This window comes from Amphiura filiformis, chromosome 16 (genome assembly GCF_039555335.1).
Source record: "Amphiura filiformis chromosome 16, Afil_fr2py, whole genome shotgun sequence".
NCBI lineage: Eukaryota > Metazoa > Echinodermata > Ophiuroidea > Amphilepidida > Amphiuridae > Amphiura > Amphiura filiformis.
In genome coordinates, this window is record NC_092643.1 from 9,942,746 (window position 1) to 9,969,697 (window position 26,952).

At 35.9% G+C, this 26,952-nt stretch overlaps 1 protein-coding gene across 1 annotated transcript; it reads right to left on the reverse strand.

Annotated features, from left to right (window-relative positions):
- LOC140135525 (nucleoredoxin-like) lies at positions 1 to 26,948 on the reverse strand. Its single transcript, XM_072157064.1, has 8 exons — positions 26,382 to 26,948; positions 22,031 to 22,184; positions 17,693 to 17,790; positions 10,142 to 10,346; positions 9,472 to 9,560; positions 8,186 to 8,276; positions 7,913 to 8,031; positions 1 to 3,654 (listed from the first exon to the last, which is right to left on the reverse strand). Exons 1-8 carry the CDS (start codon positions 26,691 to 26,693, stop codon positions 3,466 to 3,468), a joined length of 1,257 nt encoding a protein of 418 aa, XP_072013165.1. The 5' UTR covers positions 26,694 to 26,948; the 3' UTR covers positions 1 to 3,465.
- Positions 26,949 to 26,952: the final 4 nt, after the last annotated feature.

A 26,952-nucleotide genomic window follows, 5' to 3' on the forward strand; every position in this document is an offset into this window, starting at 1 on the left:
TTTCCATTATTCATTCAACATTTATTGCTCAATGCTGTTTTACATACAAACAAATTGAATATGTCATCATGGGTGTATTTCAAAACATTTGCCAAATATGAGTCAAAATTCTGATTCGTCATACATAGGTGGAACAATGGGCTATTCCAGTTGACATCCATACACAGCCTATGGGAGACATGACCTTAATCTTCAACACAGGGAGTGTGAATTTCAAATCAGGTTACCTGAATGGGCGATTCCATTTGAAATCTACACTCCCTGTATGGGAGATTACTAGGTTATATTTTCCATTGGGGGTGTATGGATTTCAATTGCAATAGTACAATAATGAGTTGCACAAGTGTAGTTTCAACCAATCAGAGCCCAGCATGTTCTATGGTATGATCTCGGCATGATTGTCATTATTTTTACATTTTGATACTTAAATTATACTTTGTTCGGGTTATAAACGGCAAAAAATATTCAGTTTTGTTACAGCGCACATCAATGAAGTCCCAACTTACACTTGCGTAAATTCATATAAGCGCACACCAGTCGCACATGCAAGCGCAACTAACGTAGGTGCAGAGCCCGAATGCGTGCATGCCATTCTATATCAATCTGAACTAAACATTTTTTGCCATTTATAAACTGAACATAGTACAATATTTAAATATGCCAAGAAATAATTGTGACTCATGAAGTGGTTACAGCTTAAAACATACATCAAGTTTAAAAGCAATGTTCTATACAATGTACATGTATGACATACATGTCCTGTTCAATTATAAATTTCATGATAGAAATCGCTTACTACTTACAAAATATGGCAACATATGTTTCAAATCACCTTCTCCTTTCTGACAATCAAAGTGGAATTGGGCTAATCCATTTCAAATCCACACTCCCCCTGTGGAAGATTTTGGAAATATCTTCCACAGGGGGAGTATGAATTTCAAATAGAATGAACACATTAGGCAGCTCCATTTGAAACTCACCCTCCCTCAGGGGAAGATTCAGGTTGAATCTTTCTCAGAGGGTGTATGAATTTCAAATGAAGCTACCTAATGTGCTCATTCTATTTGAAATTCATGCTCCCCTTGTTGAAGATGTTTCCAAAATCTTCCACAGGGGTGGTGTGGATTTTGAATGGATTAGCCCATTTACACTCGCTCATGAGTAACAAGCAACTGATTATTGCCCAATCACCGTCCAAATGGCAAAAAAGCTCCCTCTAGTGACCAAGTGTAAATTCAGCTTATACAACAACAAAAAAATGTACAGGCCCAACTGACCCAGATTTTGTGTTTTAGATATTTGTTTTAGATGTGTGAAATTAAAAAGTGTTTCAAACATTGAAAAGAACCATTTTGTGGTCCGGTGGATTGATTTTCACAAAAATGTGGACAATTTTCAAAATATCTTTGCAAAATATTCCCAGATTTTTCAAGACTTTTCAAGCAGTCAGGGATTTTTTAGGGTCACTTATAGCCTCTTCAAAAAAGAAAAGAAAAAGAATCCTGACCATCCAAACCCTACTTGGCAAGTTTGTCCACCCATAAACAAAGTTTTTTGCAGCTTTTAGAATTAAGAATCATAAATTTTTTCTTAATCTTCTCTTGACTACACTGAAAATCTATCAGAACTTTCCTGGTATCTAATAAATCTATACATGTATACAAATGATACAAATGGAAGATGTATCACATATTTTACCCTGCAACCCAATGTTAAAAATCAGTACACTGGACTGACTCTATCTTTATACAGTAACGATTTTAAAATCACAATTGCTAGGCATTAGCATTTATGGATAAATATGTTTAAGGCTTACACATATATTCCAGTCACACAAACCAATAAATAATATGTCATAATAAACAGACAAGTACATGTATAAAATAAATAACCAAAAAAGTGGTAAGAGACCTGTGTTAAATTGTGCTATTCCAGTTGAAACCAATACACCCCCTAAGGAAGACATGACCTTAATCTCTCACACAGGGAGTGTGAATTTCAAATGGGGTTACCTGAATGATTAAGGTCATGCCTTCTATAGGCAGTGTATAGGGGGTGTAAGAATTTCAACTAGAATAGCCCAACATTTGATAAATTTTTGATTACAATATTCCAGCCTGACAGTTAAAGGGATTCTCTGAGATCTGTACAATATATTTGATCCAACTGCACCATCACACCATATAATACATTGGTTCGCTTCATGTTTGGTAGCGAAGTCAATGCTCTTTCGCGCTTGTGCCTCAAGCGTGCCGCCAAACTGCCCTTGTATGTGTGCATGTACGGTCTACGCCATCAGCAACATATGCATGTATGTCACTACTTGAGGTGAAGCAAAGAATAGACCGATTTAATCATTAATATCTCATGTCTATTTCATAAAACATGCAAATAAATCGCTCTACATATGTGCAAATTGCTATCATAGGCGTAGACTGTTAGCATCAATGGGTTAGCCAAGGTTTCCAAATTCGACAACCTCACTCTCGCATATCAAAAGTACAGACTTCTTTTATTCTATCTTCATATTGATGTCCGATCTTGTCTTCATCAGATTGTTTATGTTTGCCGTTTGTTCGCTTCAGTAGCACATCTATGCTTGTTCCAAAAATACATCACTGATAATCCCTTTACTGTAACAATTACTATAAAAATGGAAAATTTTGTGCAATACTTTTTTTCCGCTTTATCAATTATGAACAGTTCCCCTTTAAAATCACGATCCTAGATTTCCTTACGTTGACTTATACACACAAGGAATATATTCAATCATTGTCATTTTTATGGTAGCAGCTTAAAACGCGAAAAAGTACCAAAAAAATTTAGCGCAAAAATTTCTACTTTTACAGCAGGAATAAAATACAATTATTGTTTGGCAAATCTCTTTGGAGCTGCATTAGTACATTAAAATCGCTGTCCCAATTATCCTACACCCATATTCCACCATGATTTGGTCCAAAATGAACTTATCGGTATCACATTTAGAAAAAAAATCTGAAACTAGCTGCTAAATTGGGAATGTGAAATGCAGAAAAAAATTGGTTTTGTGTACTTAAATGTCATAATAAAAATAGTGTACAAAATTCTTGTGAGGTGTCAACTGCAATTCAAATACAATTAATTAAAATAACACTACAGCCTCTCCTTCAAATATACATATTACACATACCTACACCACTAATTAGGTATACTCAATTAATCTATAATATTATTTGGCTAGGACCAGATTCCTTTCCTTTTTTTTTTTTTGTCTATAATTTATATGACAAAGTATCGGAGTACGGTATGTGAGACTCAATGTTCATGATTGCTGTGTGAAGGATTCCCATATTAAAGTTGTATTGCATTCAATATGAACATGAGAAAGCAAAGTTGGGTGTTTTTACTTCCATTTACACCAAAAAGGGATGAATCTGGCCCCACTAGCTAGGCTATCTATATAAGCACTATTTAATATTTGGTAAATTAACGCAGATTTTTGAATTCTAATGTTTCCGACAGGAATTTAGCTATCACATCTTTAATGACCTCGGCAGTGACGTCTTTCTTATCCACAACATGTTTCTTCTGGCTCGGTATGTTGACGAGCGCCAACACGGGTAAGGCATCTTCGTCGATTTTCAGGAATTGAAGCAGGTTATCTGGAAGCTCATCCTGCAATGACAACAAAAGGAAAATTCTGTTAATGGTTGTCTGAAAATGTTTGTGTGTTTGTTCGTTAAACAGTTGCTCCTTGCAGAGAAACACTTGGTTTCTGACAGCAAAGTGGCCAGGCTAGAAAAGCTTATAAGGCTAAAAAAAAAAAATAATGCTATGTCTCAAAGCCCATAACAGTTTCAAAAACGAATCCGGAAAGTGTTCAAAAGTATACTAAATAAAATTGTGGTTGATTTACACAATTGAAGTACAAATATCAACTGTTATACCTAAACAAATGCGAGTATCAAATCCAGTAACTTTTCTTCCAACTTAGTCACAGAATTTCATGATTTTAATTTTATGGCAAAAAACTAGAGAACAAAAAGAAACAAAAAATGAATTTGCTGTTTTAGCTGACATGGACACGCTAAGAAAAACGAACATGCGTGTGGGCTTTGAAACATAACATTTTTTTAGCCTAAGCATGCTAGCTTATAATATGTAACACAATCTGGTCCATGGGGGCCAAAGGAGGCATTTTTGAAAATTGAGTTACTGTAATTATTACATTACACATACAATAGGCTATCATTTTAAAACTGAAAACATCAAAGGTCTAGCATACTTGGTTCTAAATTTATGAAGTTTTTTGATGTCTATTTTCGTATGTATTTTATTGTTTTTTTACATATTTTTACTGTTATCTCAGTTTCAAATTTGCCACCTTTGGCCCCCATGGATCAGATCATGTCACATATATGGAATGAAAAGAAAGAAATGCAACTGAAGATAAAGAACAGGAAAGGCCTTTCAGCCACGTTTGAGCATTTTTAAAGCATAAATACTAGGAATTTGGCAAACGTTGATATCATGCATGGCTGAATAAAATACAGATACGCAAACTGCTTTTGTTATTGCACTGGTAGAGGTATGCCTCATAGTTATATAAGAATGTTATTCTATTTTCTTTCTAAATACTTCAGTATGCTCATAGGCCTTTCAGCCAAGTTTGAGCATTTTAATTGAGCCAAATAGGGCTCTACACAGAGCAACTGTTACCTGTTATCATGCATTTGAGGCAAATTGAAAGTAAAGATCAAAGCATAAATACTAGGAATTTGGCAAACGTTGATATCATGCATGGCTGAATAAATACAGATTCACAAACTGCTTTTGTTATTGCACTAGAGGTATAACCACCTTTTGTGCAATATGCACCATAGTCGTATGTGACTCAATATGATCCACTCAGACCAAAATTGGAAATGTTTGGAAAATGACATACAATTTTATATGTCCATTTGCTTTATGTTTTCTATTGTATTTTCTCCTCACTTTTTGCCTTTTTGTCAGTTTCATTATTGATGATTTTAGCCTGATTGGTCCAGATCTGGTCACATATACAAATTGATCTATACTTGAAGCAGGGTAATTTTCAACAAGTTGTATTTATTCACATCAAGAATGAAGATCCTATAATTTGTTCCCCTCAAATATTGAAAAACCTGTATTTTTTTACAGGTGTTTTCACAGACTGAAGGTCTCAGTACATCCACAATTAAACAGTCATCCTACTGGGGTAATAGTTCTGTTGTGCTGTGCTACTAGAGATTAATAATAATATTAATACCGTACTGACACGAGTATAGTTTCACCTTTGAGTAAAGTCCCACCCCCAAATTTTAGAAATTGTAAAAAAAAAAAAAATTCCCGGTTTTGGAGAGTGTCCCTGGACTGGACCAAGAACTAAATGCTAGGATCAATTCATGGTTGACTACACTCGAGTCAGTACGGTAATATTAGGCAAGGGTCAAAATAAAATAAGGGACCAAGGACCATGAGCAATTTTTGGTAAAACAATTTTTTGGTAAACAATTGCCCTGGTTCACAGGCTTTTGCTAAGAACCAGCAGCAATTTCTTGTGAACCCTAGGCAATTTTTGCCTTTGTTTGTGTCAAATTGAATATATTCCTTGCATAGACAATGACAAGAAGGGTATACATACATGTATAGCAGCAAATTAGGAATGTGTGTATTGATATAAATATACAGTGTCATAAGACATGCCTATTTAGGACTGTTCAAAGCATATGGTATGGAGCACCCTTGCAATGAATGATGTCAACCATACAATACATCCAGTAGCATACAATGAACTTTCAATTAGGAAACAATTGATATTTAATGATACAGTTTAGTAAAATCAAAAGTAACTTCAAAGATTTTCCACCACAAAATGTTTAGTTTTCACTGTTAGATATGTCACTGAACAAATGTTGTAAAACAAAGAAAAATGTTATTTGATTGAAGATTCCAGCATCTATATTACCAAAGTGTGTATAAGTTTGTCGGTCATGACTGAGGTCAATTGGCTTGATGTGTTGTGAATATCCCTTATGCCACGTCGGTACAGTGTTATGAACATTATGAACATTATGTACACAACTTTGTTAAGGAATTAAACATCTAAATCAGATTTTGTCACAAATACAGCACATAAAGCCTATATTTTTGCAGGGTATGTTAGAACAAAGTCTGGGGTTTAAGTCCCTACACAGGCAGGTATGTCCGGAGTTTTTTCTCTGGTTCATGTGCAAGCCTGGAAACAAGCAGGCGCCGAGCGATTTTTACCCTACGGTTACCGAGTTTTGACGCCTGGATCCAACCAGAATTACACGCCCAGGCGCCAGAGAAAATCTGAATTTTGCGCCCGGTATATATGACCATTATTGCTCCATTTTGACAAGTTCAGTGCACAAGAAATGGCCCAGTAGAACTTCGTCAGGCAAGCTCATTTCCACTCAAAATAATTGGCCATTTCCAATGTATTTTCAACAAAATGCAGTGCCAAATCTTATCTTTTACCTAATATTTAGCCAATTTTCCTTGATATTTGCGTTCAGGGCTCATAATTTTGGCAGTATTTTGCCTTGTTTTCTGTTTAGGTGATCACGATGATCGCGATCATGAAGGCGGCCATCTTGAATTTTGCCTATGTGTTTCTAGATATTGTTTTTCCTAAAGTCATGAAAAAGGCAGCAAAAAAAAAATAAAAATAAAAATAAAAATAAAAAAAAAAAATAAAAAAAAAAAAAAAAAAAAAAAAAAAAAAAAAAAAAAAAAAAAAAAAAAAAAAAAAAAAAATAAAATAAAATGGTTCAGACCGACTTATTTCCAGGCCTGTTCATGTGCCTATGCATGTTTTTGTTTTCATTTGTAATTTCATGTTTAATTGTGCTTCTTCTTTCCCTTGTAATATGTTAGATCATTGTAGTACAACAATGATGCAAAAATCAGAATCTTTAAATAATTGAGGGTGTCCTCCTCAGTCCTCAGCAAAATAATGTCAATAATATTGCTTTAATGAGCTTAGTTTTTAGTTTATTTAAAAATTGAAAATGAAAGTATGGTGCATTTTTCAGCATTAAAATCAGCTTGTGGGCTGATGGGCTGATTACATCACACTTATGCAAATAAATATGAAGGTAAATGAATAAACACATAGGTATGTAGATAATCAATTACTTCCATATGTTCCTGCTATAATTATCACTTTCACTTTACAAAAGTTGGATTTGTAACATATTCTGGAATTTTACCATACGTTTCATAATACTGGAGTATGGCAGTTAATGGAAAACGATGATTAGTCAATTACAAGGAAAGTTATTTTTAGATATTATCATAAACTTTAGTCAAAACAAGTTTCTAAATCAATGCATGACTGCAACAGAAATGATTTAATTAGAAAACTCTAGAATATGCATTGATCAATTTCACTTTTCAAGTATTTCGGCCCTGTGAGTACCAATAGTAAAATCATGATAAGACACTTTTAACTTCATAGACAGAGGCTCAGTTAAATTCACTTGATTCTCAAAACCAAATTTAATAACCATAAACAGATCCTCACAAATAGTTTTTTATGTCAAGCATATCTAGGCATTAACAGCTGAAATCTAGGAGATAACGGTGACAAAACTTTGGTGATCTGGTGAAGGGGGTCGCCGTAGATAGCTGGTCAGGGCTTTTTTACCTGACAGGCAAGTGTAGCCAACAATTTGGCTCACTACCCTGATCGGAACTGACTGTAAAGAGGTCTTCTATCAAGGGTCATTGGGCTGCTAAGCTGCGCTGTTGGCATCACTGGGGGAAGTCAAAATGGCTACTGTAATATGTGCTGAGGTTTGAGGATCAACGTCTAGGCGTTTTGCCTGTGCGTAGTACGCTATAAATCACTACGCTTTTTTTTTGCTGAACTCATTATACTTACATCTCCTGCTGCTGCTGCAACAAAGAAGAAGAGTTTGCTGCCATCAGGTGACTTCTTGAATTCCTCAGCCACTGGTTCCAACACCTTCTTGGCTTTCTCCATTTCAGCGTCTTCACCATCTGTACACAAAGAGGTTACAACACATGTTAATGATGATCATGATGTTTGTGCCATTAGTCTGTTTTCGTGGAAAATTGAGTTAACTTAATCCCCTATTATATAAAACATACATTTTTAATGAAAAATTGACAATTCTTTTGTACCACAACTTACCTGTGAAATACACAAGGCATGGCTCCTCATTGATGACTGATGCGTTACCATCGTCCAATTCTTCAAGAGGCTTAGGGTGCCATGGAAACTCCTGTATCAAAGGAATAACAACACCCATTATTATATTTTACAATTTTCAATTATGCACAACACATTTTAGTTCACCTCAAGTAGGACTTTGTCTTGTAATTAACACAAGGATTTCTTCAAAATCAAAGATACCCTTGTTAATGAAATGTAATATGGGCAACTATTTTGTATTTACTAACATTCAAATTCTGATGTTAAACTTGATCTGTTTTATTCTTTTGAACCGGGAGATGGGGGAGAAATGAGGCCTGTTCCATTATTTTGATCTGTGAGAAACCGTGCTCTAAATCCTCTGCATCCCCTATTCTCTGACTTGGAATTATATTTCATCTGTGGTCTCTGAAAAAGATATCCATGTGATAGCGAGAACCAATCAGAGCAAACGTTAGAAAAATGTGAACCATCCATTAATTTTGTATAATGCACTGGCGCGCACTCTGCGTACTACACGCAGTGCTTTTGGAGGCATTTCATTTTCTTGCGGGTTGATGCAATTATATTTACTTGTATTTTCCAACATTTTTAGTGACAATTGTGTTATAAAAATAGCAAAAATCATGGGATTTTTTTCTCGTGTATGAAGATGTGGATGCATCTAATCCACCCACCCCCCCCATCCATCTTGCAGGTCTTATCCATTAGATGCATAAGCATCTCAGTACTCACACATTATTTTGTACAATTTCACTCCCAAAGTGATATGCATTTATTAACCCCCTGAGCAGTACCTGCCGATCTAACACTGCCTCTGATTGGTCAATTATGTGATATCTTCACTTTAATCACCAATCAGAATGGAGCTTTGCAAATAATTCACCCCAATTTTTTGTGTGGTGAAATTATTCTTACAATGTTGCTGATTGGTCTAATTGATAATGAAAACTTCTTTTTGACCAATAGGCAGGTAGTTCTCATCAAGGGTTAACCTATAAATATTTTATTCTTAACCTTGAGCAATCCTGGTATGATATCATTTCACCTTTGTCTGGTCTCCACCACCCCCCTTAGAGCTAGCAGGTGAAATGATGAATGTTGTAGACATGTGCAGTCTATCATGGATTTTATCGTGCAAGTTTATAATACTCAGCTGACAAAAACCATTCTGTGCATAACAATCATGCCTGCATATAGCTTCAATTTTTGCAAGCCAAAGGCTGTATGTGTTCAATTGATTTATAGTGTATTTTACAACTAACCTTTCCTTCTGGATCTTTGGTGACTTTTCCTCTGCCATTGTCGGTGATCATTTTGCCTTCCTCATCAAGAATAACTAGAGTGGGAATGCCTGATGATAAAATAGCAATAAAACAAATTATTACATTCTAAGATCTGTGGTTAACCGGTCTCCACCACACACACACCCCTACCCACAAACCACTCTATTATAGACACTCCTTGAGTATCTTTGCTCTGTTGAGATGCCACACTGACCAATGGTCTACTGATCATAAAATTCTGCAGCAAACAGGGACCATATTTTTAACAATAACAATCTTAACTATAAAAATGTGGACATGTTTTTTCTGATTTTCTGCGCCTACATGGGGGCGTTGACCTGTTTTACACAAATTAATCAAACATTTTTTGAATATAATTTTTTATTTTAACAATAGGTGATGCACTCTAATAGCATTATCAGGCTGTTTGCAATCAATTGCACATCTCAACTAAAATGGTCCCCAGTTGCAGTAACATCCAAGGCTGAAATGTACAGTTTCATAAAAACATCCACATTCGCCAGCAAACACATACCCACCCCACCCACCCACATAATCACCCAACACACCCACCCACAGTGTTAAACACACCCCAATAAACACCCATCGATACACAGCCAAACTAACAAAAACACCCATGCACACATACCTGAGATTTCAAAGAGACTTGACAGTTTGGCTTTCCTTGCATCTCCAAATGGCAATGTCAACCAAGGCATCTCTCCATAATACTCCTTAAATGACTCCTCATCACGATCACTGCTCACGAATACCATCTCAAACTCTTTGCCCGACTCCTTCATCTTGTTGTAGAACTTAACAAGACTTGGGGTGAATCCTCGGCATGGTCCACACTGTTAAAACAAAGAAACAAAAACAAAAATGTTGGTGATTTATCGTTCATTTAATACATTATGCCAAACACTATGGACTACAACGGCCTCATCCCCTTGCCCGTCCCCTTGATGCTATTACAATCATAGTGCAAAATGTGACTTCAAGTTGCAAAGTATGAGGTTTTGTACCCAAATTTTCAAAGGTCATTCAATGAATGTACAAATGTATTTGGGTTAAAGAACTGTGCCCTGATAGAAGAGCATGTTCATTTGTTGTGGATCCTAGTGAAACCTGTCCATGGGCTTGGCTTACTGAACACAGACACCAGTGATAAAGTATCCAACTAATGCGAGGCTCATGCATTAGATGTATCATCATCTCAGTATCATTTTGTACAATGTCACTCCCAACAAGTGATACACATTTTATTAACCTATAACAGTGTATATTTAGTAGTGGTAAATTCACTGTATCAGTGTTCATTCTCTGAAGTTTGGGAAAATGGATAGTTCAAGTTTATCATCTTTATTATAGAGCTACTATTTTGTAAAATAGTGGTACAAATTGCAATCAGTCCCAGAGTATGAGCCCTGCATTGGCATGAAAGACTGTTATTCAACCGCTTAAAATAAATCTAGCAGCAGTGCCCCTTTAATAAGTTTTTTTTTGTCTCATAAATTCATGCCACAAAGCATCAAATTTTGATACTAACAAACAAAATGTCTTTAAAAGTTCATCCATAAAATATGGCATGGATAATAAAAAAAAATCCTACATTTCCCTTTGAAGTGACAATCTCTCATGTATTAATACTGTGTGATGTGAAATAAGGCAGTATAAAATCAAGATGTTTAAAGTCAAAAATAATAGAGGTTTGTTTGCCCTTTCCTGACCAATCAAAAATAAGTGATAACTCTCATATGCCTTCATTTATGATGAATCCTCCCCAGTGTGTGACCTGTTTACAACTAATGAATATGCACATTTTTAGATATTCAGAATATTTCACAATCTAGAAATAAACCGTGACATGTCTTCTAAAGAAATTGACTGACCAACCCTCCTTCTAAAAGTCTTGATAGAGCAAGCAAACCTTCATTTAGGCCTAATGTACAATGTATGAGTACTTTAAATTGTGTATATGTGTCATACAGTCAATCTACGTGTAGGCCTAATTGAAGGCTACATCTGTGCAGTCACATAGACAGTAAATGTGATCAAAATGACTAATCATGCATTATGGGGTTGGCTTGATAAGAAGTACATGTAGTCTTTCCGCAAGACTTCATCTTTTACTGTTGTTGCCAACACGCCCAATGACAGGCAATTTTTTTGTCAATACTAGAGTAGAAATTGTCACATTTTTGAACATCTATTAGTTTTTATAGGGGAGGAGAGAGAGAGAGAGAGGAGAGAGGAGGAGAGATGAGATGAGATGAGGGGGGAGGGAGGAGAGGAGAGGAGAGGAGAGGAGAGGGAGGAGAGGAGAGGAGAGGAGAGGAGAGGAGAGGAGAAGAGAGGAGAGGAGAGGAGAGCAGAGCAGAGCAGAGGAGAGGAGAGGAGAGCAGAGGAGAGGACAGGAGAGGACGAGAGCAGAGAAGGAGAGGGGAGACGGAGGGGAGGGGAGATGGGAGGGAAGAGGTGAGGTGAGGGGAGAGGAGAGGAGAGGAGAGGAGAGGAGAGGAGAGAGAGGAGAGGAGAGAGAGGAGAGGAGAGGAGGAGAGGAGAGGAGAGCAGAGGAGAGGAGAGGAGAGAGAGGAGAGGAGAGGAGAGCAGAGCAGAGCAGAGGAGAGGAGAGGAGAGCAGAGGAGAGGACAGGAGAGGACGAGAGCAGAGAAGGAGAGGGGAGACGGAGGGGAGGGGAGATGGGAGGGAAGAGGTGAGGTGAGGGGAGAGGAGAGGAGAGGAGAGGAGAGGAGAGGAGAGGAGAGGAGAGGAGAGGAGAGGAGAGGAGAGGAGAGGAGGAGAGGAGGGAGGAGAGGAGAGGAGAGGAGGGGAGGGAGAGGGAGAGGAGGGAGGGAGAGAGGAGAGGAGAGAGAGGAGAGGAGAGGAGAGGAGAGGAGAGGAGAGAGAGGAGAAAGAAAAATGGAAGGAAGGAAGGATAGACAGGACATACTGCACAGCATTATGTTTGCATGTACATGTATAATGCTCAAGTTCTTGAATGTAAGAACAACAATTACCGTATTTGTGAAATTTCCATGATCACAAATACATTAGGCTAACTCCACAGAAATGGTACATTTTCATAAATTTTAAAAGTTCATTCAATGCTTCCAAGTTATTGTTTCCTGGAAAGTAGACTAACAAAGCTTTCAGAAACCACTTTTGTTTTTTGCCTTGCACAATTTAATATATTTTTATGACAATTTGAAGTAGTGGGAACTGGAACAGGTTTGTGTATCCCTAATTTTGCAGGAAATTGCTGATCTTATGAGTATTGCTGATCCCAGTGTACATGCACAAAAGATATGTATTAGTGGTTTAATATCAGCTTTGATATCTCTACTGCAATTCCAGAACAAAATTTAAACCCATCAGTAACATCATAAATGTATACTACGGCCTTCAAATGTGGGTATTGAAATGTCCCGTCTGTCACAGAAAAACATCAAAAAGTTGTTTATTTTCTATATTTTAATATATTTTTTGTTCAAAACTTAATTCCTATCTCATATCAAGTAGGCCTCATATAAAAAACAAAGTAAAATTGTTCACTGACATTTAGTATAGAAGATATTCCATCTCAAAATGTGTCCGTCTGTCACATTTTAGCATTCTTACCATGTACAATCAAATGGGGGGAAATTTTCAAGTCAGAAATTTTTGTTTTTTACTTCAGATTCATATTCTGCACTAAATTTTGGCAAATAAAAAATGATTTAATGCTCATTTTGACAATTAAAATTCCATCTGGCAGTCAAACCATTGTAAACACTCAAATTTGATCATTTTTATGGGTACTGGCTGTTTGAGGTTGACTCCCTTCGCATGAGAGGCCTCAAATGATGTTTAAGGTAATATTTTATCATGATTAGATGTTGTTTGTAATTTCTGTATGAAAATAAATCCCACAAAGTATATTTGAGCAACTCACCATTGCTCTAAAGAACACTGTAAAAATGTTCAAAAATGGTCCCGCCTGTCACGTCCCCGCCTGTCACAACTTTGGCGAGCCCAGGTATAAAAGTCTCAGCTTTGTATTTTTTGAGTATGATGTTTACTGAGAGTTTATGTACCAATGTTTAATTTTGACAGCATTTTTCAATAAATCTCACTTGAGAACAGATAGAGTTTTGCAAGAATGTACTTTTTTTTTTTTTTTTTGGGTGCTTTTTCCGTCCTTCTGTCACGCTGTATTTCAATTTGCAACCATACAGCCATTGAATCACTTGGTTTCATCTTGTGTGTTTTAAATTAAATTATGACATGTTCTCTTTGACTTGGAGTATAACAATTTGGGATATGTCTTGTAGATTTTTTTGTTTTTTCATTTGAAAAAAAAAAGAGCCTATCTAAATGTCCCGTCTGTCACGCTGGAGTTAGCCATTATTAATTTTGCAAAAATTGAAGTATGGCACAAAAATGATGGTCCTTTTCAAATTGAAAAAAAATATTGTACTTTAGGCCCTTCACATTAAATTCTTAGTTTACTGTTTAAGATTTAAAAAGAGGCACTTGGTGGTCATTTTGGCACTGCTGATTTAATTACTTTGCAGTTGTGGTTGATTTTATGCGTTGATAATAATCCAGAGGTGTTCTTTGTTTGTTCAACATCATAGTTAGGATGATCAAAGTAATTAAAATATCATTTGAAAAATGACAAATAAAAATCAAATAATTAAATATTTTGCCAATTCTCAATTTTGGATGCAGGAGGGAAACAATAAACTCAAAATCAATTGTGAAGAGCCTTACAGGACACATCAGTATTTGATGACCTTACACGATGTTATGCCACACTTTTCCTGTTTATTTTTAGTACATCAATTGACACAATTTCATCAATCCATTCGTTCCGGGTCCGTCTGTGTCAACAGATTTTCTCTGAACAGATTTTCTCTACCTAACTCTACAGGCAAATCTATGTCTTTGACAAAGACTAGACAAGACTTATTACAAAACGGCCGATCTGGGACATAGGCTGCTCTTTTCCCCTCATCATGCACATCGGACATGAAATGAATCAGCATGTTTTTGTAGCAGTTGGGACTATTTGGCACATCAAAATTCTATCAATTGCACTGTACATATTCAGAACACACATCTCAAGGCTAAATATAAACTCATCAAATACTGTACTGTATAATAAATGTAAATGTACCTCTACTTTCAGGAACTAGCAGTATTACAGTTTGGAGCATGATACTGCTTCTAGGGATTTATTGACTTCATCAACCTAAAATTTATTTAGAAATGGCTGAGAATGGCCTTTATTCACCACACAATTAAAACAGCTTTAGTGCCCTTCAAAGTCTCCAAGCATTACAATTCTTTTACAAAGCTAGGGTTAATTGTTGCAAGATTCCTAGATCTCCATATGAAATGCCTCATCTCCATAATAGGGAATGTATCTGTATCACGTAGTAAGATGTCGCTGGACAGGGAACACTGAATATGTGCATTTGAAATGAAAACCACCTCTATAAGATGGGCCCAGTTCCAAAACCTGTGTGCAAATTTGCATTTAGTATCAAATCTGTCTGCAGCTAAACATCTTAAGGAGCTGCACAAAAATTACCCCCCCCCCCAAAAAAAAATAGGGGAAGAGTAATTTTTGGTAGGGGAAAAGGAAGAGGCAAGGAATTTTTGGCAGGTCAAAAGGGGGGAGGGAGATTTTTAGCAAATCAAAATGGGACTCAAAGAGAGTTTTGGCACACATTCATGGGGCAACTTTTATATAAAATGCTCTAAAAGGCTAGGAAATAGTACATTGTCCAGAAATGTTATGATATATGCAAAATGTCCTGCTCACTAGACTCACATTATACATTGTAGGCCTATACATTTAAGGTTTGCAAACTGCGCTCCCAAAACTTACAGGTGCAAAGGGGCAACATTTTTTGCCAGGCTGCGAAGGGGGAGGTATATTTGGCAGGCAGGGGGGAAAACATTCTTGGCAGGCCATTTATGCCACCCCCTGATAATTATTGCACAGCCCCTTACCAAGATGACATTGATCATTAAAACAGGCATTTTTCAAATATTGACAAATTATTTCATCATATTTTACTGAAGTTCTAAAAATAAAACTTCTGAGCGCTTACATTTTGTCCCAAAATATTCCCTCAATATGCCCATCATCACTTTCATTTTCTATATTACGCCGATGATTCAGTCCATTTTAATAAAGCATGCACTTGAATGAAATCCATGGCAACGAGTCTCAAATTGCAATTTTGTGTGGTTAACGTGACACCAATAAGCATGCTAACAAACAGCTTTAGTCCTCAAGTGTTATCGATTTCAGACAGGTTGTAAGTCTCACTGACAGGTGATAGAACACCCTACAGATCTTATTGAGAAGCGGACAAGATAGATAATATGCTCATAATAATCTAATAGTTGCACATCTCAAGGTACTGTATAAAAACTATACAGGCACCTGTTTAAAGGTGGATGGTCAGATTCTGTTTTCTATCTTACATTGAGGAGGAGAAGGAGGAGGAGGAGGAGGAGGAGGAGGAGGAGGAGGAGAGGAGAGGGGAGGGGAGAGGGGAGGGGGGAGGAAGAGGGAGGGGAACAGAGGAGAGGAGAGGTGAGGAGAAGAGAGGAGAGGGGAGGGGAGATGTTAGAACAGGAGATGGGAGGGGAGGGTCTATAATTACTCTATCATTTAACAATCTGTTTCCAAATTTTGAGTTGTATTGCTCTGGACAGCAGTTTTGATAAGAGATTCGGATAATACTTCTCCATGTTTTTGTTCACCAATTCTAAACTAAATATATCTCCAATGTTAACTTTTGCTGGGGTAGTGAGAAAAATATGAGCTTTCTTCTGATACCAAAGTCTCAGTTTTGATGAGAAAAATGGGATGAGGCTGGTAATCTGGTCAGGCACCTTTAATTTACCTGGATACCTTACACACACAAAATAATATGTATAATGCGATAATTGTGAGTGCAATATCTGAATATTTATTTAACAAAGTTTGCAAGTGGCATGGATCTATGGCATTTCCATGCTTACAGATATTTGTTTTCCCTTCAAAGAATGAATTTGACTAAAATATTGGAAAAATCAGAGTTCTTTTAAATTAAATTGTCGGCAATTTGCAAAGCTAGTTGTAAATTATTGTGTTTTACAGTACACTGAAGATGGATTTGATAGTTCAAGGTTATTGTTCTTACGTATAATGTAGTGTCCTAGGCACACAATTATTTATAATACATAATAATTATCTTGTCCTTCTATCAACAATAACTAAATAATTTAAATAATAATCATGATTACAATATTTTGGAAAGCAGAACATTAGATACTAATCTTAGATCATTGTATTAAAATATGATTAAGACAAAAAACAATTTAGTTTTAAACAAGATACATTTTTAACACATTTGAATTTGGATAAAATGTGGCTAAAATCAAATTGACGTTAGCTCATTGTAAGGGATGAAATATGCTTGCAGTCATAAATTTCAAAAGTGTATTTTATTTTTTTGTACATACCTCAAAGCTATTCCTTGCCTTCTGTAGCAAAATCGGTCATTACTCAAATTACTTTTTGCAATTACTCAAGAGAAAATTCGATTTCTTTTGTATTGGGCTGTTTTCTACATCATGAAAATGCTGATATTTTTGGGACCAGAAATCAATGAAATTGAAAGAAAAGAAACAGGCCAGAATATTGACTTTCCTTCAAAAAACATTTGATGAAATAGAACTTCTTCTCTTCTTATTTCCATTGTTGGGCATTAAACCTCCTAGGAGTGTACTCGGCGCTACTCGCACATATACTAATTACTATACCCTTTGGAAAGGACATGGTCTAATTTTTCAAGTTCTGTTTTGTATCTTACATTAAGGCCTACCTTTAAAATGTTTCCAAATTTTGAGTTGTAATTGCTCTCAGCAGTTTTGATATGAGAAGAAAAAAATGCGATGTCCAGTAGAGGATATATGTAGTACATAATTTCGTTAGTGGTTGCCACAATACACCACATTGTTCTAACCATCTAATTCTAAATGAAACATATCTTGGGTGTCAAATTTTATGGGGGATGAGAAAAATATGAGCTTTCTTCTAGTAATACCAAAATGTCAGGTTTGATGGAGAAAAATACTCTTTCTATGAAAATTGTATCGCAACAGGCAAATGTTGGAATGCAATACGGCTTAATTTTTTGCATAATATACCTACCCAATGTGCTGAGAAGTAGAGTGCCAATGGCTTTCCTTTCAACGTTTCTGCTTGGACTTTGGAACCATCTTTCTTTTCTATGTCCCCAGCAAATACCTCTGCAATAAGAAAATAAATATTGAAATGTCACGTTTTATTGATTTCAATTTGTTGTATCTTATTATTTATTCACACTTCTGTAAATTATTTTTATATTGATATTGTAGTGGCACAATTGACACTTGCAGCATGACTCGGTGGTTTTTGTCAACCAAAATGGAATATATATGAGGCATTTTCTGGAAGTGTTTCTAATGTATTCAAGCTTCAAAATTACCAGGCACCCAGGAGCCATTTACCCAATGGTCATAACATTTTGGCTCCTGGTCCACACCAAAATCATATGAACCAGGCTCATTTTTTTTTTATAAATAGAGCCTGTAGTAAAAGCAGGTTTTATATTTAAATGTACTATTTAAATTTAAATGACTCTTACATGTAGCTCTTTAAAATGGTTTAAAATGGCTCTTGGTTTACTACATAATCTCAGGACCAGGAGCTGCTTTTTCCAAATATGTGGCTCCTGGTCCAGATCTGCTTATTTTGAGGTTTGTATTCTAATGTATTATATTGTCTAGGTGCCCTATACATGTACATGTAATTTGCATATTGTATAATTAATGAGCTACTTGCATAACTGCTAATTAATTATGCAAATTAGAGGGTGGTTAGACTAATCTAAAGGGTATACAATAAACATGCTAAATAGAATATTTTTTAGAAACACTTAGATCAAGTTTCAAGGCAAAAGTCTGCAAAATAAAAAGTAGCAGAGCTGAAACCAATCCTTTTATGGTTGAAAGCATGATAAAGGAAGTGACAAGGAAATACTGATTGATAATAGATTGCAACAACTAACCAGAATCCTTGTCTCCTTGAAATCATGGATGTGTGCAACCAGGTGTACAGGTAACTACAGATAATAATTCATTCGTATCAATTGACAAATTGATATGAATGTACACATTAATTTACAATTGGTACTTCTTATAAGTATTTCTCACTCATTTCAATCTAATTTACTCAACTTATGGTTACAGGGAACGACTTTCTTCCTGCTAGCATTTGTAATAATTTCGATAATGCAAGTATTATACAACTTTTGTTTAAAAACCTGTCAATAATCTTATTGTAATGAGGATGAGGATGTTTAGGAGAGCTGTCAGGAGAGTGATTGCAATTGAACATCATTAAGGTTTTAAAATTGCAGAGGCGAGCTACATATCACTCTGCTGAGAAAGTGGTATGAATTGAAAATTGCAACAGAGCTACATATTCACTCTCCTGGTGATGTTTAGGAGAGCTGCCAGGAGAGTGATCGCCATTGAACATCATTAAGTTTTTGGAAAAAAAATCCCTGAGAATGTTTAGAAGAGGTATCTAGAACAAGCCTTCTCAACTAGTTTATTTGAAGCGTCAACTGGAAATTTTCAGTGATCATGACATGAAGTGCCAACATGTTAAAGGACTAAAGCACTTTTTTCTAGGGTCTGTGACTAAAGCATGTGAAGCTCCCAGCTGGATTGTAGGGTTTTTAAAGGCTAAAATTTGATATTTTTCACCCATTTTTAGTTCAAGGTTTATGTGAAAAAATTAGTCAATTTACCAAGCGCCGCTTTGACTGACTCCAAGTGCCACAAGTGGCGTGCCCGCCGTCAGTTGAGAAGGCCTGATCTAGAGAGTTATTGCAAACATGTAAGTGAACATCATTGAGGAGAATCATTTAGAGAATTAACTTTCCGAATATCGCCACATTGCAGCACTAAAAATTTGGTAATATTAAATTTGTTTAGAAGTCATATGGATCATATCCAAAATCGAACTGACTACAATATGACTAATGGGGTCATTTGACGGAATGTGATTATGAGCATACCATTCATTGAATGTGTATAGGTCTATTGCATAACTTTCACTTTCTGCAATGAATTAATCAACAGCTTTAATTAGTCTACACCAGGGCTCCGCAAATAGCGGCGCGCGCGCCACATGTGGCGCGCCGTGGCTCTCCGAGTGGCGCGCGGCGCCGTTTAGATATATAAAAAAATAAATAAACAATGCGATTCCCATGTTATCCTTGTAAAGACAGGCTAAAATAGTACAAAATGTTGCACCAAATGACGCTCATTTGCACCTCAAATTTAAAAAATCGATAGCTTCAAAGGGGGTTACACCCTCTGACTCCCCAGCCAATTCGCAGCCATTGAGTGGCGCTTTGCAGTTTTTTTTAAATTTCATGTGGCGCTTCAACAAATCTATTTGAGGAAGCCTGGTCTACACTGTGATGTAATCAATTTAAGATTGCCACACACCACTTCGTCAATGATTTTCATGCCTAAATGTGGACGTAAACAAATTGTTTGCACTGTATCATACAACATTTTAAAAATAGAACTGACCCAAATTGCTAGTAAACAGCATGAAATAACAGTTCTAGAGCACTTCATGCATTGACTCAAAGTGGTTTGTTTGTTTGTTTTTGTCCCTGATGGGCTCTCAACCTCTCTATTATTGCTTTTAATTGACCTCTCTTCATTGCAAGATATTGTAGTACAAATTTAATTACGGTATTATTCAGGGATGTAATGGGCAACATAACCATTTTCTGAAGATCCATCTGGTCCTTGGACAGGTGGCCGAGGGCTTGCGTGCGTTGTACGGTATTGAACATTTGAGGGGGGCAGGGTATCACCCCTCCTAAAAAACAGTTTTTATGACGAATATCATCATTCAATTCCGCAAATGCACAAAAATTTACATTTCCGTTTTTTGTTTTTTTTGGCCAAATTTCCGAATTCCAGTAATTTTTGAAAATTTACATCCCTGATTATTGTACAGCTAGTGTACAAAAAATATTCAGATATAATTAATTTCAAATCTCATTTTAATCAGAAAATGCACCAATCAACCTGATGAAATGCCAGGCTAAAATTTTCATCAAAACTGAAAATACAACATTTTTTCATTTAAAATTTGAGCTTTTGCTTCAGGCAAACTAAGTGATTGGAATTGATTATTTTGACCAATTCATTTCGTTTATTTCAAGGCATCCTAATTAAAGGTTCATCATAAATATGATGCTAATGACTTATGTTTACTGATGCATTGTCAGTTGCTAAGGCCAGGCAATATTAACTTGAGAATTTCATACTTTTGAGTATGGACAAAATAAACTATTTTGGAATTAATGGAAGAAAAAAAGCTCCTACATGTACTTTGTGTAAAATAATGCACTTGCATCAAAACATTCTACTGAAAAGAAACGAAATTTGAAATGTGCTCAAAAATTAAAATAAATAAATAAATAAATAAAAAATAAATTGATAAAAAATAAATTAAAAATTAAAAATTAAAAATTAAAAAATTAAATAAATTAATAAAATTATAATTTTAAATAAAATAAAACTTTACAAAGAAAATTTCATATTTCCATAAAAGTGAGTATCACTTTAGTTATCTTTAAATCCCTACAAATCTTGCTGACTCACAATAAAGATAAATGGTGTCACTGTACACATATTGACATGATGATATTATCTACTAATGCACATCTTACAAGATTTGAATATTCTCTGGTCACTCACTAGCAGATTATGTAAGCATATCTTACACATTAGAGGCAGAGTGCCTCTAAGAAATGCTGATCAATCTCATCCGTAAAACACTTGACAATTTTTTCTTGACTTTAAAGTGCGCACCGATACAAACACTTACACTATGTACATGAAGCCACCGGCAAATGAGGAAGTGAAAAACATATAGCTAGGTTTTACTATCCAACCGTGGACACACACATTCACCTTACCAAGTTTAATCATGCTTAAAAAACATCGCAGCATCGCGCAATGAAATTAAAATATTAATTAATATTAATTTCACACTGCGATGTGAAGTCTAAATCAAACTTTACCATAGGTGTTGTTAACAAATTTAAAGTGCAGACTCGCCTAAATATGCTAAACCTACGATCATTGACTATTTTTTATATTGCATTCCAATTTCATCGGCCATTTCAGGGCCAATGAGCAAAGGACACAAAACCCAATCTGTACTGAAGAACGCTTTAAAATTGAGGGCACCAAGGCCATGCCCATAATGGCCATCTTGAATTTTAAAAGGCCTGGTCATAATACCCCAACTTTTTATGACCATAACTTTTTAGATTCCAAAAACCAATCAATCATGAATCAATCAAGCAATATGCACTCAACCAACGAACCAATCAACCTGTTCCTGTTTCAAAATATTGTTTTTAATAATTTGACATTTTTATATACAAAAATGTATGAAAAAAATTACCATAGAAAGGTTTTGGTATCCATGGGAACTCCTTGCCCTCTGGGTCTTCCATAACAACACTGCGGCCATTCGCTGTAATCAGGTCACCTGTGTTACTATCTAGAAACACCAAAGTGGGATTCCCTTGAACTTTGAATTTGTTTGACAGTTTTTCCTGTAAATAAAAACACCAAGATAATGAAATAAATTAATTTTCTAGAAATACTACAAATTTACAATGTCAATGGGTCAAATGTCACAGAGGTCGGTATACACAAGAGTCGCATTAGTGGACATGTTCACGTAACCTCCTTCAACTCATTTGCATAGAATTGGATACCAGGATCGTATTTTGATTCGTCGTGCCTTCTAACCTGTTCTAATTAGCATACTTTTGGATACCTCCATATTTGGTATTACCTAATTAATTATTTATACCTCTATGTTGTTTACATAGTGACGTCATTAGAGCTGGTTACTTCGTCAAGCATCCGACGAACGAATGTTTGCAGTTTTCTTTTTATTACTGTTATATCGTGAAATACCATATAGCTGACGTGTTAGTCCAATATGATAGGAAAATATTTCTGGCGATGACCCCATGTTCACATTGGCTAAATAAGCTGTATTTGCGCTGGAAAGGGACCGGAACTTGTCGGCCATTTTGTTTGCAAAAGGCATGTTCTTCTCCGCGTACCGGAAGTGGGCAGCACCAGAACAAATGATGTCATTTCTGGATTTCAGCCGGAACGGTTACGTTCACTGCTGTGCAGCGGTATACAGATAAGCTCATCTAGGTTTTACTAAAGTAAAACATCTTTGGTCAATGTGGATCTATTCATTTGTACCAGGTTTGTCAAATCTCACACTTTCAGAGCGAATCTCACACATTTAGGCACTTTCTCATCATAGTTCAACCTGATGCATCATCAATAAAATTGAAGAATTTTTACAAATTTACAAGTTGGCATAAATAAAATTGCAACAAAATATTTATGATGCCCCACCACCACCGATACACCTTACCCCCTAAACAGGCTAAAATTGTATTGAAATCAAATACACTATCTGTGGTCATCTTGTTTTACGACTCCCCCTCCGTATATTTGGGACCCCTCTTCCGAAGAAAATGATAGCCCCCAAAAGGGGGGCAAAGATATTTGGCAAGTCAAAATGGGGGGGGGGGGGGGCAAGTAATTTTTGGCAGACCATTTTGAGAAGTCACCACCTCGGGGTACACATAAATATTGCACAGGGATATACTCCCTAAATAACACATGAATGATGCAAAACAATTTGTCCAATCAATCATGTACAGTGTATGATAAATACTTTACTAATAGATAATAATATCAAAACAAATATTTACTTTATAGATTTGGTATATTCTTAATTAAGGCTCTATCAGTGATCTGAGCCTAACCAACAATTAAAAACCATTAGTGCAACACATCAATCCATGTACATTGTATTTAACAAGCAGGCCCGTAACCGGGCGGATGCCCCCCCCCCCCAATCGCCAAATAATCTCCCTATTTGACACAAAATTTGCAAGCGTAGCGGGTGAAAAATAGAGGTTCTTTAGCCTCTTTTGGTCAAAGTCTGAATCCTGGTTACAGGCTGTTAAAAAGATATCACATCAGGGTGGCTGCTACGGCGTAAAGAATACTGTCATCCGAATGAAATCTGATGAAACTTTTGCGGAGTGAAACTTTTTATTATTGGCTACATTGTATCACAGACACAATAAGCATATATATTCGATATACCCTGGTTTATCGGTTTTAAATCAATACAACTGATACAGCACGGAACATTGTCTAAAACCCAAAAACCGGGGGGGGGGTGTCAATTTTTTTTTAATGTTTTCAATGATTTATTTCAATGACCAACTTTTCTCATCTCTTTCGATCTCTCTTGTTGTGCCAAATCTTGAATGGTGGGATCGATGCATTTATTTGGGCGCCAAATCCGTGCCTAATTACTACAAATCATAGAAAATCAAGTTTTACAGCAACACCAGGATGTTCAGATATATTCATTTGGTAAAACAGGATATTTTGTTAATCCAAAATTTTTGAGTGCGTGTATTTTACAGTGTGAAATCCAGGGTTAGACCATGAGGAAGTACATGTAGGCACATACATACAGTAATCCCATATATTGTCTGTGATAAAATCCTGAATAGCATTTAATCAATGGGTCATTGCACAAGGAAATACAGACATGCTCTATTGAAATTTACCAAAAACTGTAGAGCACAATTGAATACCTGAGTGGAAGAAGGGCCCAACTCCAATTTTTTACAAAAATGAGTTAGACCCAGCATATTATTGCCAACAGATTGTTCTTCCTTGTGTGTGAAAGATGAGCCAAAATCAACTCTCCAAATAGTCTTTCAAGTACACTTAATCATGGTTTTCATGGAAGAAAGGCCCAACTCCGTGGAGTTGGGCCCTTTTTCCACAAATATTGGGTTAAAGAGGAATTTTGTTCATCCATGAAATCTGCTTTTCACTACAATAAACTTTCTTGACATGCTTCTACTTGTGCAATTAATGGATAATTGCCAAATTTCTGTAGCTATTTATAACACATCTGCTTACGGAACTGGCACTTGCAGTATATTAGTGGAAGAAGGGCCCAACTCCAGTTCAGATTAAGACCTGTACCGTTGCCATGGAAACATCATATTTAATTTTGAATATATGAAATATTGTATATTCATGTATTAAAGGTCCCCTGAAGAGGAAAACCTTCTGCCTATAAAACTTTTCAAAATATTTAGTTTTTTCCTAATATCTCAAAAACAGTTTTGATGGAGTTGGGCCCTTCTTCCACTCAGGTATTCAATTTATATTTGCAGTAGAAGGTTTTTGTGATTTGATATGCCTAGTGATGTGATCAAGCAAAATCAGTCGGAAGTCTGAAATTCTAGTTTGCAGATGGGGGAAAGTATTCCTGCAAAATATTGTGACTAAACTTTGTAAACAATACAAATGAATGTAGATGATAAAATATGGAATTTTCAGTGAAAATAAAAAGCTACCGTAGCAAATTTTTGCTTCTATTTAAATGATTTTAAAAAAAATTGCAAACAGTTTGCATAGTTTCTATACTAATTTCTATAACAATTCTATTACTAATTAGTTCACAATTTTTAAATTAATAATTAAAAAAGAATAACCTGGGGTCTAGCACTCCTAAAAGTGAAGTGTGCACTAGCTCACCAGTTTGCGGTGCAATAATGTTTTTGGAATTTATTGTTATTAGGCCGAGTAAAAAAAATACATGTTTCTCGTCCGCGCCCTCCTCCTTTTTTGAAGATTTTTCAAATTTCTTTTTATTTTGTAAACTTTCAGTTATAACTTGTTGAAAAAGATGTTTCAGAAGTTGAAACTTATTTTACGGCTTTGTAAATGCATAATACATCATTTAAGAAGAGTTTTGTGATCACTAGAGGGGCCAATCTCTCAAAACAATAAAATAACAAGGGCCTCCTCCTTTTTCTCAGATATCAATATGTATGTCGAATACCCAAAATATGGTGCCAAATACAGGTATTTAGTGTTGTTTTCCAATAAAAAATAGAAAATAAAAAGCCCCTCATCCTCCTCATTTTTAAAAACCCGGACGAGAACATATTTTTATTTTTACTTGGCCTTATGTGAAATCATGTGTGAATAAATTGAATGAATGAATGAATGAATTTAACCGCTCTTGTGTATACCGGTACCTACAGTATACAGAGTTGGGTGGGGGAATTTTGTTTTTTTCACTCATCAGTGAGGCGACTTTTTTTTTTTTCGTCTCATTGGTGGGTGATTTTTTTTTTCGTCTCGCTACTGGGCAAACTTTTTTTTCAAAAAAATCCCATGTGACCCTTATTCAGCTTTAAATGTTCATAAAGAAACCCTTCCTGACAGTTTTTTATTTTTTTTTTTTTTCATCATTGCCCACTTTAAAAAAAATAAAAAATTTTGATGTGTATGTATTGTAGGCCTATGTAGGCCCTACATTTATACCGGTATCGTGTACATACTCTGATCAGCTCGTAATGGTGGGACTACAGATAGAGATGGATTGAATAGCTTACAAACAGCTTTGCGCACCACCTACATCCCATGTACGCGAACCGTACTTTGCGAATTACTTGACTTACACCAGCTTTTGTGAATTTACACAGGAGTAAGTTGTGACTTTTTCATGTTATTGAACTTCTGAAGTGCGCAGTAACAAAAACCGAATAATTATTGCCAATGCCTAATTACGACCTGATCATTATAGTCATTAATTTTATAAGTGTGCATAAAAGTACAGAACAATTTATATAATTTTAATATTCACAATAAAAAATTCCCACAATATTTACCTTTATATCCCGTTTGTCATATGGCAATGCCAACCACGGCATCTCTGCGAAATACTCATCGAATGAACTCTGATCTCTGTCTGAACTTGCAAAGATCATTTCCAATTTGTCACCATTGCTGGTTTGCTTGAAATCTTCATAGAATTTGGCCAGCTTTGGTGTGAAACCTCTGCATGGTGGACACCAATGCGCAGAAAAGTAGATACCGATTACTCCCCCTTCTTTCCTCAGTGATGAGACGTCGATTTCTGCCTTCGCTTTATTCTGAACTTTGTCTCCAAAGAGAGCTACAAGAGGATTGCTTTCTGCCATTATTGAACTGCAAGTGTAAGGTTACTATTTAATAGTTCGTTGCAAACACTGAGTTAGTCAGTAGTGAGTTAACTGTGAAATTCCAATGCTGATTAACTTGAGTTGCAGCAGGTCGTGAGTTGCAGAGTGGAATTTTGAAGTAAGCTTACGTGCACTCCGTCACCGTACAATGTTATGATAACCTTTTTCGGTTGTGAGGCAGTTTATATTGATCTAGACCAGCTCTGGTGATGGTGCAATCTAACAATCGTGGGAGTGG

Coding starts and splice junctions, on each gene's coding strand:
- LOC140135525 (XM_072157064.1), bottom strand. CDS start 26,693: ATGGCAGAAAGCAATCCTCTTGTAGCTCTCTTTGGAGACAAAGTTCAG. Junction 17,791..22,030: donor GATACCAAAACCTTTCTATG/GTAATTTTTTTC, acceptor TTCTTATTGCAG/AGGTATTTGCTGGGGACATA. Junction 9,561..10,141: donor AAGTCTCTTTGAAATCTCAG/GTATGTGTGCAT, acceptor TTTTATCATCAG/GCATTCCCACTCTAGTTATT.